This window comes from Aspergillus aculeatinus (genome assembly GCF_003184765.1).
Source record: "Aspergillus aculeatinus CBS 121060 unplaced genomic scaffold BO66scaffold_3, whole genome shotgun sequence".
Classification (NCBI taxonomy): domain Eukaryota; kingdom Fungi; phylum Ascomycota; class Eurotiomycetes; order Eurotiales; family Aspergillaceae; genus Aspergillus; species Aspergillus aculeatinus.
In genome coordinates this window covers 471,232-487,960 of record NW_020291472.1, presented here as the reverse complement: position 1 = coordinate 487,960, position 16,729 = coordinate 471,232, and the positions used below count along the sequence as shown (strand labels likewise).

General features: G+C 52.4%; 7 protein-coding genes across 7 annotated transcripts in view; 4 read left to right on the top strand and 3 right to left on the bottom strand.

The window, feature by feature from the left end:
• The window catches only part of BO66DRAFT_388047 (DnaJ domain protein), a 1,545-nt gene extending 1,083 nt beyond the window's left edge, over positions 1 to 462 (bottom strand). Inside the window, exon 1 of the mRNA XM_025646454.1 lies at positions 33 to 462. Coding sequence (XP_025508398.1) covers positions 33 to 325 — 293 coding nt within the window. The 5' untranslated portion in view covers positions 326 to 462. The remainder of the gene's footprint in view (positions 1 to 32) is intronic.
• An 823-nt stretch (positions 463 to 1,285) lies between these two features.
• Positions 1,286 to 3,229, top strand: BO66DRAFT_388046 (methionine aminopeptidase 2). The gene is made up of 7 exons (XM_025646453.1): positions 1,286 to 1,384; positions 1,466 to 1,600; positions 1,683 to 2,278; positions 2,345 to 2,608; positions 2,663 to 2,824; positions 2,878 to 2,964; positions 3,025 to 3,229. The coding sequence occupies exons 1-7, from the start codon at positions 1,345 to 1,347 to the stop codon at positions 3,079 to 3,081; spliced, it is 1,341 nt and encodes a 446-aa protein (XP_025508397.1). The 5' UTR covers positions 1,286 to 1,344; the 3' UTR covers positions 3,082 to 3,229.
• A 44-nt stretch (positions 3,230 to 3,273) lies between these two features.
• BO66DRAFT_340385 (sphingolipid delta(4)-desaturase family protein) lies at positions 3,274 to 4,902 on the top strand (the record flags this gene model as incomplete). Its single annotated transcript, XM_025644408.1, has 3 exons — positions 3,274 to 3,735; positions 3,804 to 4,082; positions 4,207 to 4,902. Coding segments are annotated over exons 1-3 (1,197 nt in total), but the record flags the coding sequence as incomplete, so codon positions are not given.
• Positions 4,903 to 5,697: 795 nt separating this feature from the next.
• Positions 5,698 to 7,675, bottom strand: BO66DRAFT_110451 (putative integral ER membrane protein Scs2). Its single transcript, XM_025641823.1, has 8 exons — positions 7,539 to 7,675; positions 7,293 to 7,463; positions 7,151 to 7,221; positions 7,065 to 7,087; positions 6,935 to 6,993; positions 6,754 to 6,869; positions 6,579 to 6,683; positions 5,698 to 6,512 (listed from the first exon to the last, which is right to left on the bottom strand). The coding sequence occupies exons 2-8, from the start codon at positions 7,330 to 7,332 to the stop codon at positions 6,081 to 6,083; spliced, it is 846 nt and encodes a 281-aa protein (XP_025508395.1). The 5' UTR covers positions 7,333 to 7,463; positions 7,539 to 7,675; the 3' UTR covers positions 5,698 to 6,080.
• Positions 7,676 to 9,147: 1,472 nt separating this feature from the next.
• BO66DRAFT_388044 (UBX domain protein) lies at positions 9,148 to 10,633 on the top strand. Its single transcript, XM_025646452.1, has 3 exons — positions 9,148 to 9,473; positions 9,542 to 9,873; positions 9,934 to 10,633. The coding sequence occupies exons 1-3, from the start codon at positions 9,392 to 9,394 to the stop codon at positions 10,438 to 10,440; spliced, it is 921 nt and encodes a 306-aa protein (XP_025508394.1). The 5' UTR covers positions 9,148 to 9,391; the 3' UTR covers positions 10,441 to 10,633.
• A 253-nt stretch (positions 10,634 to 10,886) lies between these two features.
• BO66DRAFT_425556 (RAD52 DNA repair protein RADC) lies at positions 10,887 to 13,411 on the top strand. Its single transcript, XM_025650238.1, has 6 exons — positions 10,887 to 10,975; positions 11,039 to 11,339; positions 11,416 to 11,502; positions 11,569 to 11,748; positions 11,807 to 11,984; positions 12,052 to 13,411. Exons 1-6 carry the CDS (start codon positions 10,968 to 10,970, stop codon positions 13,197 to 13,199), a joined length of 1,902 nt encoding a protein of 633 aa, XP_025508393.1. The 5' UTR covers positions 10,887 to 10,967; the 3' UTR covers positions 13,200 to 13,411.
• Positions 13,412 to 13,535: 124 nt separating this feature from the next.
• BO66DRAFT_425555 (uncharacterized protein) lies at positions 13,536 to 16,590 on the bottom strand (the record flags this gene model as incomplete). The annotated part of the gene is made up of 7 exons (XM_025650237.1): positions 13,536 to 13,930; positions 13,999 to 15,734; positions 15,784 to 15,832; positions 15,886 to 15,953; positions 16,017 to 16,200; positions 16,297 to 16,465; positions 16,549 to 16,590. 7 exons carry the CDS (start codon positions 16,588 to 16,590, stop codon positions 13,671 to 13,673), a joined length of 2,508 nt encoding a protein of 835 aa, XP_025508392.1. The 3' UTR covers positions 13,536 to 13,670.
• Positions 16,591 to 16,729: the final 139 nt, after the last annotated feature.

Sequence of the window (16,729 nt, the reverse complement as noted above, 5' to 3'; positions counted from 1 at the left end):
GGGGGGAGGAAACGCAACGCAGCGCTACGCACTTTTTGATCTCGCCTTGGGAGGCGGTTATTGGGATGTCGAGGACTTCGTAGTAGGTTGGTTCGCGGGCGGAGGCGTGATGGTGGGTTGTGGTGGAGAATGAGGAGGTTTGTTGTTGTTGTTGTGATGTTGAGACATTTTTGTAAGGGTGTAGGCGAGGGTGAGATGTGTGGATGTGAGCGAATGGCGAAGATGATGCTGCTGATGCTGTTCGGGGTTGAGGTCGAGGGTTGCTATAGCGGCATTGACGGTGGATGAAGGAGGATGCGGCGGCCCGCAGACGAGGATGTGACATTTCCCGCAATTCACGGTGGTCAGTACATGTAACGATGTATGAGGTGCAGGTTGAGTTATGCCAGTCACTCAAGGACAGTTGGAGAGCAAGGGAGATAGGTATATGATGTGTTTGTAGTAGGGGTGGAGAGGTTGTTGAGGGGGACGAAAATCCGCCGCCCCTGTTCTTCGGAAGTGCGGGCTGCTGCCATGCGTCATCGGGTGGCTTATCTGATCGAAGCTAGTCAAGGACTAACTACTGTAACCGGCCTACTATTTGTACATAATGTATGTATGGTAGGGCTGGACTCCAGGAAACACGAGGGGCTTTCGTCTCTGTATCTAACTTCACTGATGCTAGTTAATACATGGATGCTGGGTTACTCAGATCCCTGCCCGTGGTCAAATGTCTCCTTCCGATATTGTCATGGCTTCGGGCTTCTTCCGTGCCCCTGGCCATTGAGGAACGGGCTTTTGATATTTCACTGTGAGGGGGACTTGCGGATGACTTGCGACGCTGGTCTATGAACCGTGGCTGAAGTGGTCTGAGATATCTCTTGTATATTGGCAACTTGGGTGTCTTGCCGTTCGATGCGACTGAAGTCCATCTTTGAGCACTTGCCTTCCTTGAGCTCCGTTGACACTATTCACTAACTATACCGTTGATGTCTTGCTGAATGGATCTGTTATAGTTGTCTGCCAAATTGTTAAAACCCAGGTTGGACATATGAGATCACTTATACGAAAAATCAACACACACTCTCTCCTATTGTCATTGCATATACACGGACGAACTACCTAGTAGTTGCACATGAGTACTACAAACAGCACTCTGTAGTCACTACACGGATGAGTTGCCAGTTGGTGCATCGCCGAATTTGCCGTTTGCCGTCAAATCATCCTTAATTATTCTGAGCAAGTCTTGGCACCGACCGTCTTTTCCCCCCGTCGCCTCCGCCGAACTTCAATTTCCCCTCTCTTTCCCTACCCCCTCTCTCTTTTCAACTCATACCACACCCGGTTTCTTTCCAGCTTTTCAACATGGCTGCCCAGGCTAGTGAAAAGCTGCAGAAGCTCGACCGTAAGTAAAGATTCCCACTTTTCTCCGACCCATGTCTCCTCGTCCCGGCATGTGACTGATAAGATTTCCCCGCGCCACTAGTCAACGGTCAGAGCGGCGATGCGAAGGTCGACGCTCCCGCCGCTGGTCAGGCTGGAACCGGAGAGGCGGAGGATGATTCCGACGACGATGAAGTCGAGGATAACAACGCTGGCGCTGAAGGCGCAGCTAATGGAGGTACGGATCTCCCGCTTCTCCCCAGACAACTTCCACAACCTCAAGACTTCCGATACTAAGAAGCGCAAATCTGCAACTGCAGCCGCCAAGAAAAAGAAGAAGCGCAAGTCCAAGAAGAAGAAGAAGGGTGGCGCCAAGGTCCAGAGCTCTCCTCCGCGCGTTCCGATCTCGACTTTGTTCCCGAACAACCAGTTCCCCGAAGGAGAGATTGTCGAGTACCAGAATGAAAACTCCTACCGCACTACCAACGAGGAGAAGCGCTATCTCGACCGCATGAACAATGACTTCTTGCAGGAGTACCGCCAGGGTGCTGAAGTGCACCGCCAGGTCCGCCAGTACGCACAGAAAAACATCAAGCCCGGCCAGACTCTGACGGAAATCGCCGAGGGCATCGAGGACGCTGTTCGTGCTCTGACGGGCCACCAGGGCCTGGAGGAGGGTGACAACATCAAGGGTGGTATGGGTTTCCCGTGTGGTCTGAGTCTCAACCACTGTGCCGCCCACTATACCCCCAATGCGGGCAACAAGATGGTGTTGCAGGAGAGCGATGTCATGAAGGTCGATTTTGGAGCTCACATCAACGGACGGATTGTCGACAGTGCCTTCACCGTTGCCTTTGATCCGGTCTATGACCCTCTTCTGGCGGCTGTCAAGGACGCCACCAACACTGGTATCCGGGTATGGCTGCAGTGCCCCGAATGACCTTGCTCCACACATTGAACTAATGGTTTCTGGGGGAAATAGGAAGCCGGTATTGATGTTCGCATGAGTGACATCGGTGCCGCTATTCAGGAAGTCATGGAGAGCTACGAATGCGAGATCAACGGAACTATGCACCCCGTTAAATGTATTCGAAACCTCAACGGTCACAACATTGACCAACACATTATCCACGGTGGGAAGAGCGTTCCCATTGTCAAGGGCGGAGATCAGACCAAGATGGAGGAGGGTGAAGTCTTCGCCATCGAGACCTTTGGAAGTACCGGAAAGGGCTATGTGCACGAGGATGTGAGTGCTTCGTATCCGAGTCGATCTACATGCTTACTGACGACTGCGGCCTAGATGGAAACCTCTCACTACGCTCTGGTCCCTAACGCTGCTCCGGTGCCTTTGCGTCTTTCTTCCGCCAAGAACCTGTTGAACGTTATCAACAAGAATTTTGGAACTCTTCCCTTCTGTCGTCGGTACCTCGACCGGTTGGGCCAAGACAAGTACCTCCTTGGGGTAGGCATTTCGACAGCATTGCGATAGCGGACGAGTGCTAACAGACCTTACAGCTGAACAACCTGGTGCAGTCGGGCATTGTTCAGGACTACCCCCCTCTTTGCGATATCAAGGGCTCTTACACCGCCCAGTACGAACATGTATGTTCTCCACTAGAGTGTCGCTAGTACTCCTTTGAACCCACGCTGACCTTTTCATAGACCATCGTCCTCCGACCTAATGTAAAGGAGGTGATCAGTCGCGGAGACGACTACTAAGATGGGTCTTTTTATGCCAATGAATTTTGCCACGGCATGCGACATGTTTGCTTAAATAGCATATATAGAAAACACAGAACAAGGTTGTGTAGGAAAAGAATGAACAGTACCGGCATTTTTAGGGTCATCATCGACCCGTCTTCACTCACTTGAGCAATGTTTTTTGTTTTTTTTGTAAACAAGAGTTGAGAGGATCAAACCATAAGTCGGGATGCGGGTAGCCCCACGTGGAAAGGCTGTCCTCCGGACCGTCCTCTCAGCTTCCTGCTTAATCAGATCACTTTTCTTTCCACCTTGCACTCTTGCGCCCTCCCCCCTTACTTCTTTGTCTCCCTTCTTCTTCTTACTTCTTATTCATCCATGGCGCCCAGTAGCCATTGAAAAACCAACCTCTTTTCATCCTTCCCCTCCCCAATTGCCGACCTCTTCAGTATGTCCTCCTCTGTTGTCGAAGCGGCCACGGCTGGATCTTCGCCGCATCTCCGCGTGTCCGCGGCCAAGAGCCAGGATCCCCAGGCCACAGCACACGATGGCCAGCCCTCCGTGAGGATTGCGCCACCAGAGAAGTCAGCTGTCGAGGATCATTTTTTCTGGACCTATACGGAAGAGCCCCATCGATCGAGGCGATTGGCTATCATCAAAGCCCATCCAGAGGTGCTTCGTACTCATTCCAATTTCCCTGCCAGGCGGTCAATACTAACAACTCTCGTTTTTGTATTCAGGTCACCAAGCTCTGTGGACCGGAGCCATTGACCAAATATGTCGTTCTGGGAGTCGTTTCTCTTCAAATCCTCTGCGCCTACCTCCTCCGCAATACTTCCATGCTGTCCTGGAAATTCCTCGCAACTGCATACGTGATTGGGGCCACTTCCAACCAGAACCTCTTCCTCGCGATTCATGAGATCTCACACAATCTTGCCTTCCGGTCCGCAATAGCAAATAGATTACTGGCGATCTTCGCCAATCTTCCAATTGGCTTGCCCTACAGTGCTGCCTTCAGGGTATGTGGCCACCCCGAACCTCAAACAAGCTCCCGCACGTTCATGACAGGTCGTTTACCGAGTGTGGCGACGTGACCATATACAGGATTGCTAACGTGAAACTCCATCGTGTTCCCATACACAGCCCTACCACCTCACCCACCACAAGTCCCTCGGTGTGACCGGTCTGGATACCGATCTCCCCACCGCCGTGGAAGCCTTCTTCCTGGATTCGCTCCTGGGCAAGGCATTCTTCTGCACCTTTCAGATCTTCTTCTATGCCGTCCGGCCCATGTTCATCTACAGCCCGCCCTTCACATACATCCACCTCCTCAACCTCGCCGTCCAGCTCTCCTTCGATTACTTCCTCATCCAGTTCTGCGGCGGTTCCATCCAACCCGTCCTCTACCTCCTCATGAGCTCTTTCCTCGCCGGCTCCCTCCACCCGTGCGCCGGCCACTTCATCGCGGAGCACTACTTCTTTTCGCAGGTACCGCACGGCACCGAATCCCTCCTGGAGCTCCAGAACCCGAAAGAGGAGAAGTCCACCACGGCGGCCCCGCATCCGCTGGACTCCCTCCCGCCTCCGGAAACATACTCCTACTACGGGCCCCTCAACTTCTTCACCTACAACGTCGGCCTACACAACGAGCACCACGACTTCCCCGCGATCCCGTGGACCAGACTGCACGAACTGCACCGCATCGCCAAGGAGTTCTACGAGCCCCTGCCCTGCCACCACAGCTGGGTGTGGGTGATCTGGACGTTCATCCTGGATAAGAACGTGGGCATGTGGTGTCGCGTCAAGCGAGCGCAGGGTGGTCGTCTTGTAGGGGGTGGCGGAGGTGGCAATGGTCGTGGTGGAGAGGGCATCTCGGCTTCCTCGTCGGCTGGTCCGCAGGAATCCGGGGATGGATGGAAGGAAAGCGAGATCCAGAACTGATTTCGTGCTCCCACCATCTATCTACCCGCCTCATGTCATTGTATACGCCACTTGTTGATTGAGTGATGGAAATCCCGCCGCACTGCCCTTGTGAATTGTCGCCCCACTATGTATACCTACAATTAGACATGACCCGTTTGGCCTTCAGCTCTGGTTCTCTTCTCCACAGACTTCGTGTGCGGGTCTCCGAGTCATGGTCATGAATAAGATGAGATTTTTCTGGTTTGCAACAGATATCTGTATCACGACTATCGCCCCAAACAAACGCATAAGAAAGTAACCCATAGCTCGGAGAGAGATTCATTATCATGGAACTATCAGCTATTGGAACAATATTGGAAGCAGCATGGAAGAACAAAAGGGCTGAATCCCCGGCGAGGATTTATGAACATTCGTGGTGTGGCATCATCGTAATTAGCTCAGTGGGGTTTCACTGCCTGGTTCAGGAACGCTTGAATTCCGTCTAGAAGAAAAAAAGTTCTCGCTCATCGAACAAGGTGGAGGGCTGGAGGCAACGAGAAGAGAAGAAGAAAAAACAAATGTGGTTGAGGAGAGTCGAAGACCACAGAGTCATGACCCGACAAACTCAAAGCCGGGAAGGCTCGCGACCTGATGGCACGTGGGACATATTGTACCGGAAGGTGTCAAATGTGGAATGTGTGTGTTATCAGCGGCCAGATGTCGCAAGCATAGTTTAAAGTCGCCGCGACCTTGGACGATGGAATCTCAAGTTTTCATGTCTGGCTGAAACAAGAACTCTGCCTCCATTTACATCATATCATCAAATATGAAAAAAAGTAACAAGACAATGGAAAGAAAAAAGGGTGCTTGCTCAAGTTGAAGAAAACGGCATGGGGAGACCGGGCCGAATTAGAACGACCATGAAGAAGGATAAACGGGCTGTCACAACGAATAAATAATAGCACCGTACCACTGCTGTTGTTGTTGACGTAGTAAAGTAAGGGAATTGGCAGAAGGGAATACAGTTGGTCTGTAAAGAAACATGATGGGAAAAGGGGGTCACAGGAAAGGAAATTCAAAAAGAGTGGACACAAAGAGGGGAGGGATCAAGACAATCAGAAGAAGAAGTAGGCGATCAAGAAGCTTAGCAGGCATAGACCCGCCACGATCTGCACGGGCACACCAGCCTCCACGGACTGTGGCTGCTGTTGCGCCAAAGGCGCGGGCACCTTCTCGGCATCGGTTCCGATCTTTCGCTGTCTCAGACCCTGATCTGCCAACTTCTCCTTCAGCGCTGAGATTTGCGAATTTGCCTCGGACAATTGGGCTCTCAAGTCTTCGCTAGCGCTTGCTACGGGTGACTTTGAAGACGTGGCCGAGCTTTCGATGATCTGCGGGGTGGAGACTTCCCGCTTGGGCTTGTCGCTGAAATCTGGCGGTGGGATGGGTGACGTGTCGTTCGCGCTCTTCGTAAGCGCGGCAGCAGGAGTCTGATAGTTGGGGTTCGGCGGCGAGGTATAGGCAGGAGGTTCTTCATCGGGCACATTCTGCGCAGCGTAATTAGCCAAAGAAGTGACGAACGAGGAAAGTAAGGGGCTAAAATGACAACTTACGCCAGTCGCCTCGACTCCTTGTTCCTCAACTGGGGCATCATCGGCGGCCAGCCAGTTCACACGAATTTTGCGCTCCTGGAGTGCTGTCTTGGGGGCTTTCTCAAACTATTGCGCCGGTTAGGTGATGCTCTGTACTAGAATCTGGGGGGCGCCTGGGGGAGGGCGGAAAACCAACAATCGAGGTAACATTGGCGAACTCCATATCACGAGTGACCGCGACTGTCTGAACGAGAAACTTGTCCTTGCACTTGGCATCTAGCGCAGGCTCCTCCTTCATGGCCTGCAACAGAACTATCGAACTTGTCAGACATTAAGCCAAGTGAAGGGGTTTGAAAATGGAGCCCAGTGAGACCGACCTTGGACATCGACATGTTTGCCAGGATCTATCCGGCCGGAGTTGGGACGAACGCAGTAGCTGGCCCTCAGTCAGTTGTGATTCAAACGTATCGGTTACTCAGGGGTGTGGAGTAGGGACTGGCCACGTACTGCTTAGGGGCGGTAGTTTTGACCTAGTATACGGGAGCTTGTTAGTTTGCTCGCCATTTTTATTCTGATCCGGCTCGTATACGTACCTTGAAGACGACAGGCTCCGCACTCTCGTTCTTCAGGTGCAACATCTGACACACCTCACGGTTGAAGGGACCTGGAACCGGTGAGCGGGGCGGTCCATGGCTGGTATAGAAGCTCGACCAGGGGAGAGGGAGTATTGCTCACGCTGAAAGCCCAACTCCGGGGGATCGAGAATGATAGACATAGCGAATATGCGGCGTAGAGGTAGTTCGAGCGGGGAGAAAGGGGGTTGCGCGGATAAGGAGTGGTGTAGGTACCAAGGGACGGGCTGAACAGGGCGGCGGGAGAGTCTTCCTGTCTACAGGAGGGAGAGCGCTAGAGTGACAAAGAGAATCAGCCAGGTTAGAAGTAGCCAACGGGGAGTGCGGAGGACTGACGGAGAGAATTTACCTGACAAAGAGAATATTAAGAAGATAAATGTCTCAGCAAGAGATTCACAAGGAGAAGGTCAAACCAACTCAACGACGGGGCGAATATATGTTTAGGCGCAATTGGAATTGGGGGAAGAAGAGTGAGGAGAGGCTGGAATAGTACGGAGTAATGATGAATGAGTTGGACTCGGCATCGCAACTGCTGCTGGTTGGGCCGGGGACACGCTGACTCAGCACGGCCACGGAGGTCCAGGTCAGGTGATGTCATCAAGGCGTTTGACATGGTGTTTCAGGCATCATTCGTGGCCAGTACCTGCATTCTAGGCAGTAGTACTCCGTATTCAGTCACGGCTCATACTACAGACTCATATGTCGGCTTCGTCGCTGCTGCACCGCAATGCTCATGGGCTGTTGCGATCGGACATTTTGGACAGATCTACCGGCTCCATCAGTTATCGGCCACGCCTGTCTGGGTCCATAGATTCGGGATCCACTGCTTGACATCGTCTAAAAATACTACTCTCTACCACAGTACCGTTTGACCTGGTCTTGATACTGATATCTCATCCTGTCAGTCAATAGAAGCCAATATCTTGCATGCATTGTTGATCTTCCACGAACCCGCAGAGGACATTATAGCCCAGCCGATTGCACGCGACGGGTTTACCCATGCCTTGATCCTTCAGGCATGATCATCTCTGGAATGCGCGGTCTCGCCTTAATACTGCTTCGGTTCTCGAACCTTACAGCCCAAGATAACGAGGAACGACCCGGCAAGAGGTAGGTGGTCCTCTGATGGCAATCAGCTTCACACACCGATTCTTTTTGGGCCCGTCAACAAAGCATCACTATTGGCCTGCGACGACTCACCGCTAGATATCATGAGACGATTTACAGATTACCTAGTACTACCGGCAACAACGTGTACTCAGCTAAGGTGCAGCTGGTAGGTAGGACTACGACTCTTTGCGCTAGGGCCCAGCAGTCAAACGTGGCCGAGGAGAGAACAGAACATAGACAAAGCCAAAGAAGCCGAAGGCCTTGATTTGTTAAAAGATTCCGCCCAACTATCTCGAAGTACCGGTTCAGGATCCAGGTCTGGTGAAATAAGCCACAATCCTCTGGTGTCAGCAGCGTCTTCTAACTGGATGGGACTTCGAACGGGATTCGCCCTGCTTCGAGTGACCAACCTTGGGACATCTTCGTCCTACGTTCGCAAATCCTGGACAAAACTGGTTTAACTAGTCATCAACATCGTAGAGCATCTACTAATCATAGTACTCTCTCGTCGACTGTAGTGATAAGTCATTGCGGCCGTTTTTTTCTCTCTGCGCAGGCGAGATTTATCTATAGAAGTAGAATCCTCACGCAGGCTGCGGAGATTGCATTTGTGGCCCAAGCAAAAATGCCAGGAACCACCAAGACTTCACGCTCCTTGACGAGAAAATGGGTGTTTCTCTGAGGTGCGAAGTATGTATAAGTAGTCAAATACCATCGACTGACAGAGTCCAGACCGTGGGCCGAGGAACGAGCCTGGGACTGGCTCAACTTTCGAGCTTAGCTGGCGGGTCATCCCGCAGTTGATTGATTGTTCCTCCGCTCCGCTCCCGAGCTTGTCGATACGTCACCCGCACCCTCACTGTTGACCTCCCCTCATCCACCTCATCCACCTTTTGCGATAGCAGCTTGCCTTTTATTGCTTATCTTTCTCACTATATTGAGTGGTATAAAAGGTTGTAATACATTTCCATTTGCTTGCCACTTTGCCCCGGCTAAACCCCCGCCTTCATTACCCCGCCTTTGGGCTCTCCCTCTCGCTCCATTCGAATTTCTCGCTTCGATCAGCAATTATTGCACCCACCCCGTGCGACCATGGCCTCCGATCTAGACCAGCTCATTGAGATGGGCTTTGACAAGGAGAGAGCACAGCTTGCAGTCGCCAAAGGCACCGGACGTACGATTTTCCCTCTGGCCCTCTGCTGTCGCCGACTGCTGACGTGCTTCATTTTTTCACCACTTTAGTGCAGGGTGCTCTAGAATGGCTCGAAAAGAACCAAGATAAATCGCTCGGTGAAATCAAGGAAGATGAAGAGGCTGAAGGCCCTGCACTTGCGCCTGGTGAAGAGGCTCGCAGTCTAGTCTGCAACGAGTGCGGCAAGAAATTCCGAAGCCACGCCCAAGCTGAATTTCACGCCTCAAAATCCCAACATACCGACTTCTCTGAGTCAACGGAGGAGCTTGCGCCACTGACTGATGAGCAACGGCAAGCGAGACTCCAGGAGCTCAGAGAAAGGCTGGCCGCCAAGCGAGCGGTGCAGTCTGAGCAGGATAAGGTTGACCAGAAGAGGAACGAGGTACGCGCACTACTGTCCTTGCCAGACCATGTGGTTCAAACTAACCAGGTTTCATCCCAGGAAATCCGGCGGAAAGCTAACAAGGATTCACAAGACGTCAAGGAGGAGCTGGAAAGGAAACAAAGGCTGAAGGAAGCGGAACAAAAGAAGAAGGACAAGATGGCAGACATCGAAGCGAAACAGCGGGTCAAAGCCAGGATTGAGGCGGACAAACAAGAGCGCCGACTCCGGGCTGAGCGTGAGAAAGCCGAGAGAGCTGGTGTGGCACCTCCTGCGCAACCAGCCCCAGCCCCAGCAGCCACGACATCCGGCCCAGTCGCCTCGAAGCCTGCATCGGCCTACACGGAAACTCGTCTGCGATTCCAAACGCCCAAGGGCAATATCATGAAGACGGTCCCTGTGACAACTACCCTGTTCGAAGTTGCCGCGGCTCTCAAGCAGGAGGATGGAGTTGAGGTACAGAGCTTCGTTCAGAACTTCCCTCGCAAAGTATACAATGCGGAGTTCTTCGGTGAATCTTTGAAGGATCTGGGGCTAATCCCGAGCGCGAGTCTTGTGATTCAGTGATTTGAAGGGTTTCATTCTGGTTTATATTCTCTTGCCACCTAAATTCTCCGATAGAAACACACATTGAGGGCAGGAGAGATCGAGTCAAATGACGGCAAAGTGATAGTAATCTGGCTGCGTTGGAGCGTTAGTGTGGCAAAGCCGAAGGCTGCCTAATGCTGCCTGCCTCTATAATTTCAAACATCATTTCTTCTCCTTCAGAATCAAGCCAAAGTAACAACCACATTGATTCAACCGGCCAGACTGCAAATAGCTGTCAAACCTTCTCTCTTTAGGCGCATTCACCCACCCTCAATCAGCAACTGATAGCATATGATCGTTGGCACTAGTTGACACCTTCCATTGTTATCTGCGTTGCGATTATCATCACGTGACATCGCGATAAAGCCGTGTCGGCATCCGGCGCGCCTCGACACGTCGGGGGCAATAGCATCATTGGATCCTTTCATCAGTCATTACAAGCTTAACGGAGGACTGTTGCTGGATGAAGTACCTCGGTAAAGCATCTACAAGAACCTAACTTTGCTATGCCCGCGTAAGTGTTCTTATACCTGTCAAGCCGCGACGAAGCCAACACTGACTGACCGCGCGTCTTTAGTGTTGGCGACCAGCACCGGGGCGGCCCAGCTACCATCACGATGCCCAATTCAAGTGGGAGTCTCTCCGCCAACCCATTTGAAGAACCACAACGACGTATCAGCGAATACACCGCGCAGGAGATCGCGACCTTGCAAGCACGTCTCGACAAGAAATTGGGGCCCGAATATATCTCGTCAAGGCCTGGTGCTGCGGGACAGCGCGTACATTATCTCTCGGCTGACAAATGTATCAATCTTGCGAATGAGGTCTTCGGGTTCAACGGATGGTCGAGCTCGATTCAGAACATTCAGATCGACTTTGTATGCCCCCTCTTCAGATCTCCCTTTGGCCACAGATGTTGTCTCAGGTCAATGACTAATACGCTCCAATCAATAGGTTGAAGAGAGTCAAAACACTGGTAAAATCAGCCTGGGTCTCTCCGTAATAGTGAGAGTCACCTTGAAAGATGGCACTTATCATGAGGTATGCCCTTGGAAGTGGCGATGCATTAGTCAATACACGGGTTCTAAGACAAGGAACGATTCTTAGGACATCGGGTACGGCCACATCGAGAATTGCAAGGGCAAGGCAGCTGCCTTCGAAAAGGCAAAGAAAGAAGGCACCACAGATGCGCTCAAGCGTGCGCTACGAAACTTCGGCAATGTCCTGGGCAACTGTATCTACGACAAGGACTATGTGTCAAAAGTCACCAAAGTGAAAGCCGCGCCGGTATGCGACGACCCTCACCAAGGAAAACCTCGCCTCTGCTGACATTCTTCAACTTTAGGCCAGATGGGATGTCGATGAGCTACATCGACATCCAGATTTTGTTCCTATCAAGAAAGAACCCGTGCAACCCAAACCATCACCAGAGGACGATGATCTGCCGCCGCGTCCAACGGCTGTCGCAAAGCGGCCCAACTTCGATGATTCAATGGCCTTCGACGGCGACGGCGAATTTGGAAGTACGCAGCTATTATCACTCTCAATCAACTTGCCCGAAGGCTGATCACTAACATTATTGCGCGCTAGGCGATCTGTTTGACGAAGCTGATTTCGGCGTCACCGAAACGGGCAATCCAGACGAGGTTGTGCTAGGACCAGAATCACAGCGGGCACAGCAACCACCCACTCCACTCAACACTCATCAGCGACCTTTTCACAACAACAATAACAACTACCGGGGACCCATCAGACCTAACTCGGCGATGGTAACGCCATCCAAGCCCCCAGCCCCCAGACAGTATCCTGCTCCACAGCCGTTCAACGGACGCCCCAATCCCCCCGCAACTGGCGACCAACAGAGGCCCATGCCACCTACAGGGCCCCGACCAAACTTTCAGAATGGCAGAATGATTCCCCCTCCATCCGTGCCTACAGCAGCATCACCCGCACCGGTAACAGCAACAGCAGCCGGGCCCGCAGGTGGTAACAACGGCCCGATGTCCGTCCCCATCAAACGTGAACCCGGCGCCCCATCGACAACAAGAATGACGGCAGGTATCCCCGAATCCCTTCCGCCGGGGACCCCCTCCGCCTCGTTCTTCTCCGCGCGCGCCGTCGATCTCCTCCGAGACAACCCGCACGGCGGGGTCCCCGCCGCGGCGCCGGCCTTCGACCCGCACGCGGAGAGTCCATCCATCCGCAAGACCGCCGGCTTCGACCACAGCACCAGCAAACCCATCTCCAAACCCATGCTATCCGGAGGCAACAACAACGCATCGCCCGCGGCCGGTGGCAACCCCGCCGCGGCGGCGCGGGACTTCATCAACCCTTCGCAGGACATGCACCGGAAGATCGGGGCCCCCGGGAGCAACAACGTCGGCAGCCCCATGATGAATCGAGGCCCGTCGACGACGTCTTCCTATCGACCCTTGACCCGTCCGAACCTCGATCCCCGGAATGGGACCGCCGCACCGCCGAACCGTCCACCACTGCCCGGCGGCGGCGGGCCTGTGGCTCATCAGAATGCCAATGGGAAACGGCCTCCCTTGTCGGATATGACGAATGCTCAGGCCTCGGGCGGCAGCGGGTCTGCTCCGGGAGGAGCTGGGGTCATGGATCCGAAAAGACCGCGGATGAACCAAAGTGGAATGCCTCAGGTTCCACCCCAGCAGCAGCAGCAGCAGCAGCAGCAGCAGCAACCTCAGCAACCGCCACAGCAACATCATCAGCAGTAACGGTAGCAATGGTCTTTTCTCTATGTACTCTATTATAGATAGAGGGCGAATTCTATCAACGGCACGCGATCATTACTCGGACTGGGCAAATTTTATGGATTATTGGCGTTACAGGGAATGGGAATGATCACAGGAATCAAATGAACTGGTTTGCTCAATGGAATCTGCTCACTGGCCAGTTTGCTTTGGATTTACAAAGAAAATACTTTTCTAGCCCTTCCATACAGGCTTTGCACATCACTAGAAAATAGACAATTAAGTAATTGCTGTAAGATATGGCAGCATCGAAACAAATGTAGCTTGCGTGTTCGCCATCAAAAGCTTCGTTTTCGGGCGGGGGAGAAGAAACAGATAGGGGATATTATGCGGATAGACCTCAACGCTAGCTCATGCAGGCAAGAGGTGAGTGAGTGTGAATCGGCTAACGGTACAGACCTTGTGTAGCGATGGTGGGTGCTGGTTGCGAGAAGCTCAGCGTAGAGGCTTGTCCAGGGCAGGCGTCGCATACCTGGAACTATCCAGTCCCCTCGAGGGAGTCCGAGATGCTGGTGACCTGTTCTCTGAAACTCTTGGGGCGTGTATAGATCTCTGTAGTGCAGGGGAGGCTGAGATCGCGTCCGTCTGCGAAAGAAGTGGAGATGTCAAGTTCGGTTTGACGGGAGTAGATGCGGGAGTCATTTGATCGAATCGCCCTTTAAATGCTGGGACCTTCACATTCTCCAAGACGGAAGCTGACAGCAAGTGCCAACATAAGCAATACTGCCCGGGATTCGAAAGACAAGAAGGAATAAGAACTTACCGTTGCCAGGCCGGTTTCCAGACCTCCCGGGAAGTAGATGGTTGCCGTACAAATGACGGACAGCCTTAGTGATACAAGACTCCTGACGCTCCTGCTCAGTGGTTAATGGTTCAGCTGTGCTGCTTACTGGAGAGTAAGGCTTCTTTGGCTCAAATGGCGGCGCAGTGCCCTTGAGGCGTGTCTGGAAAACAGAACGATGGGTCTGTGACTTATGTGCAAGGGGTGTCAAGGGGTCCTCTACACCCAAGGCTGCATTAAATGTCATTTTAGCTGTGAGCACCGAGACAGTCTCAGGCGACATATGAGCATGAGCTTTGTGGTTTTCCTGGCATGTATGACAATGTTGATAACCGGACTCAGGTTCGGATTTGAGCTCGGAGCTGAACTCTTCTCTTCCTCTCTCGAACATTTCATTGGAAAATTGGCGCCCTGCTTCTGATACAGAGAAAAGTTTCAGTCCTTTGCGAAGCTCTTCGACTTTGCGCTCAACCACCTGCTTGTCCTCATCGGTCATAGACTCGGCGTTGGCCATAATTTGACTAAGAATAGCTCGTGTGGTTTCCGTAAAGTTAGTCGGTGTTGACGAAGCTTCACTAGAGGTCGAGCCTCCTTGAGTAGGATACCGTGTAATGCCCTGCCGAAATACCAACCCCTCCAGATCTTGACAGGAGGGACTCATTACAGCTGTAGCGACCGGACCCTGTTCAGCCGAATCATCCTCGGGTGACGGAGAACCATCAAGATCAAGAAGCTCCCCACAAGCCACCGCCGGAGGTGCTTTCTCCTCACTCCCTTCGGCCACAAGGTTCTCGAGTGGTTTGGCCTTCTTGAGCGTGACTGGGACATGGACATTTGGCTTGAAAGTTGACTCGCTAGGAGGTAATTTGACGACCACCTTGTTCACTGGAATTGCCTCCATTGCAGTGCCTCGCTTCTCTGGAACCCGATTGGCTTTGTTACCCGGTTGACATGGAGGCTTGCCATAAGCCTTGGTTGCTGGCTTCTTAGGCAGAGGCCCTTCATCCCGCAGTAATGGCGCAGTTGAGGGTTTGGACAACTGCGAGTTCAGAGTCGGGAGTGTTTGTGCAGCAGCCTGTGATTGCACAGAAGTGTTGTTGGACCTCAGTGCGTACTCCTTGCTCAGATTGGAAGCAACAGGAGCAGTTTTCATTGTCACTGTGACAGGATGCACAGTATCCTTGGGTGGTGTCTGGTTCGCCTTCAGCGTCGCAGTCGACTGTGTCTGTCTTGGGTTCTTCATGGCGTCAGAAGCTGGAACCAGTTTCTGAGGATTGCTCTGGTCTGTGGTGATCGTGGAAGAAGGTGTCCTTTTGCTTGAATCTCTCGATATGTCGAATTCCGAAAGTGATGGCTTTCTGAGAAGAGGTTGATTCGACTCGTTGTATGTCGCAGATGGAGGCTTTTGAGCAAGAGCTCGAGGCGCTTGGGCTTGAGGAGGAAGCGACTTTTCGGGAGGTCTTTGACCCAGGGCTCTAGTCACGGTGGGAGGCCTTTGGCTTGGGCCATGATCTACTGCAAGAGCAGGCTGCGTGGGGCGAGATGGGACTTGACCTGGTATTTCCTTTGCAGGAGGCAATTGGCTTGGTCTCGAACTATTACCGTTAGACATCTCTAGTGCAACAGTGGAGTTTATGCAAGCAGTCTTCGCGTTGACTAGACCCTGAACAGCAGCCATAAAATCTTCAGGGGGACTGATTTTCGAGGAATAGTCAACCCTGGAGACAGGAGTCAGATGGTTTTTGAGGCAACAAAAAGGTAGCTTACATGGGTCTTCGAACTTTGGTTAGTGGGTTAGGAATCGGCTTCCGAGCACCTAGAGAATGCAAATAAGCAATGAAGACGGGTTTGGATACGAGTAGACCTCACGAGTCTGCTTCTGATCTATTTTGAAAGCATGATTGCCAGATTTCGAGACACCTCCTTGACCGAGAACCCTATCATCAATGTCTCGTGCGTTAGTTTTTGATGGTAATATGGCTCTTGGTGAGTTGACTTACTTCGATACACTTGGCTTCCCCTGACGACCTCGAGTCCCTGCTACGCCTCCACCACGCCCACGACTCATACCTCCCCTGATTGGAGCAAAGTCATGTGGCCTCGAATGTAACAAAGCAGCGAGCCCAAGACGATGAGTCTGGCCATCAAGAAGACTATCGAGATTCTCAAGGTCTCCAGTATCACCTATTGTCTTGTGGATATCTTTGAATTCGAATTAGCGAAGAACCAGAAACTCAATAGAACGCAGGTCGGGCGAGGAGCACTGGAGGATGCACTTACTCGACCAATCCGCGAGTTGGGCCTTGTTCTTCTGCGCCATGAGCTGGGCTTTCGTTCCAGGTTGGTTGGACTCTCTGCTTGCTTCTATGGTTTCCAATCCCACATTCAGCACTCGTCGTGGGCCATCTTTGGTTGAAATGAATTCTCGTCTGGCCGTGCCGAGGTCGTCCTGAGTGGAGGCGAGTTATGTCAGTAGCTGCGGGCAATCGAACAAAAGACGGAGGAACAGGTCGTTGGAAACACACAACCTACCATTTGGAGCCTCTTCAGGCGTTCAGCTGCATTCTGATCCATGAGTTCCGGATGGCTAAGATCCCCAGGATAGGTTTCAGAGAGAGACGAAGAGATAATGTGAGGGTACTGGGTGTCAGGAAAACAGAAGCAAGGTAGCGACAGTTGACAGAAGGATAGATCTGAGGACGATTTCAGGTAT

Excerpts from the sequence above, each read along its gene's own strand:
- BO66DRAFT_388046 (XM_025646453.1), top strand. The coding sequence starts at position 1,345 with ATGGCTGCCCAGGCTAGTGAAAAGCTGCAGAAGCTCGACC. Across the intron at positions 1,601-1,682 it reads TGAAGGCGCAGCTAATGGAG|CCGCCAAGAAAAAGAAGAAG; the intron begins GTACGGATCTCC and ends CTGCAACTGCAG. Across the intron at positions 2,825-2,877 it reads AAGACAAGTACCTCCTTGGG|CTGAACAACCTGGTGCAGTC; the intron begins GTAGGCATTTCG and ends CAGACCTTACAG.
- BO66DRAFT_388044 (XM_025646452.1), top strand. The coding sequence starts at position 9,392 with ATGGCCTCCGATCTAGACCAGCTCATTGAGATGGGCTTTGACAAGGAG. Across the intron at positions 9,474-9,541 it reads AGTCGCCAAAGGCACCGGAC|TGCAGGGTGCTCTAGAATGG; the intron begins GTACGATTTTCC and ends TCACCACTTTAG. Across the intron at positions 9,874-9,933 it reads TTGACCAGAAGAGGAACGAG|GAAATCCGGCGGAAAGCTAA; the intron begins GTACGCGCACTA and ends GTTTCATCCCAG.
- BO66DRAFT_110451 (XM_025641823.1), bottom strand. The coding sequence starts at position 7,332 with ATGTCTATCATTCTCGATCCCCCGGAGTTGGGCTTTCAGC. Across the intron at positions 7,222-7,292 it reads CCCGGAGTTGGGCTTTCAGC|GTCCCTTCAACCGTGAGGTG; the intron begins GTGAGCAATACT and ends CACCGGTTCCAG. Across the intron at positions 6,870-6,934 it reads CAAACATGTCGATGTCCAAG|TTCTGTTGCAGGCCATGAAG; the intron begins GTCGGTCTCACT and ends CAAGTTCGATAG.
- BO66DRAFT_425556 (XM_025650238.1), top strand. Across the intron at positions 11,340-11,415 it reads AGAACATTCAGATCGACTTT|GTTGAAGAGAGTCAAAACAC; the intron begins GTATGCCCCCTC and ends TCCAATCAATAG. Across the intron at positions 11,985-12,051 it reads CGGCGACGGCGAATTTGGAA|GCGATCTGTTTGACGAAGCT; the intron begins GTACGCAGCTAT and ends ATTGCGCGCTAG.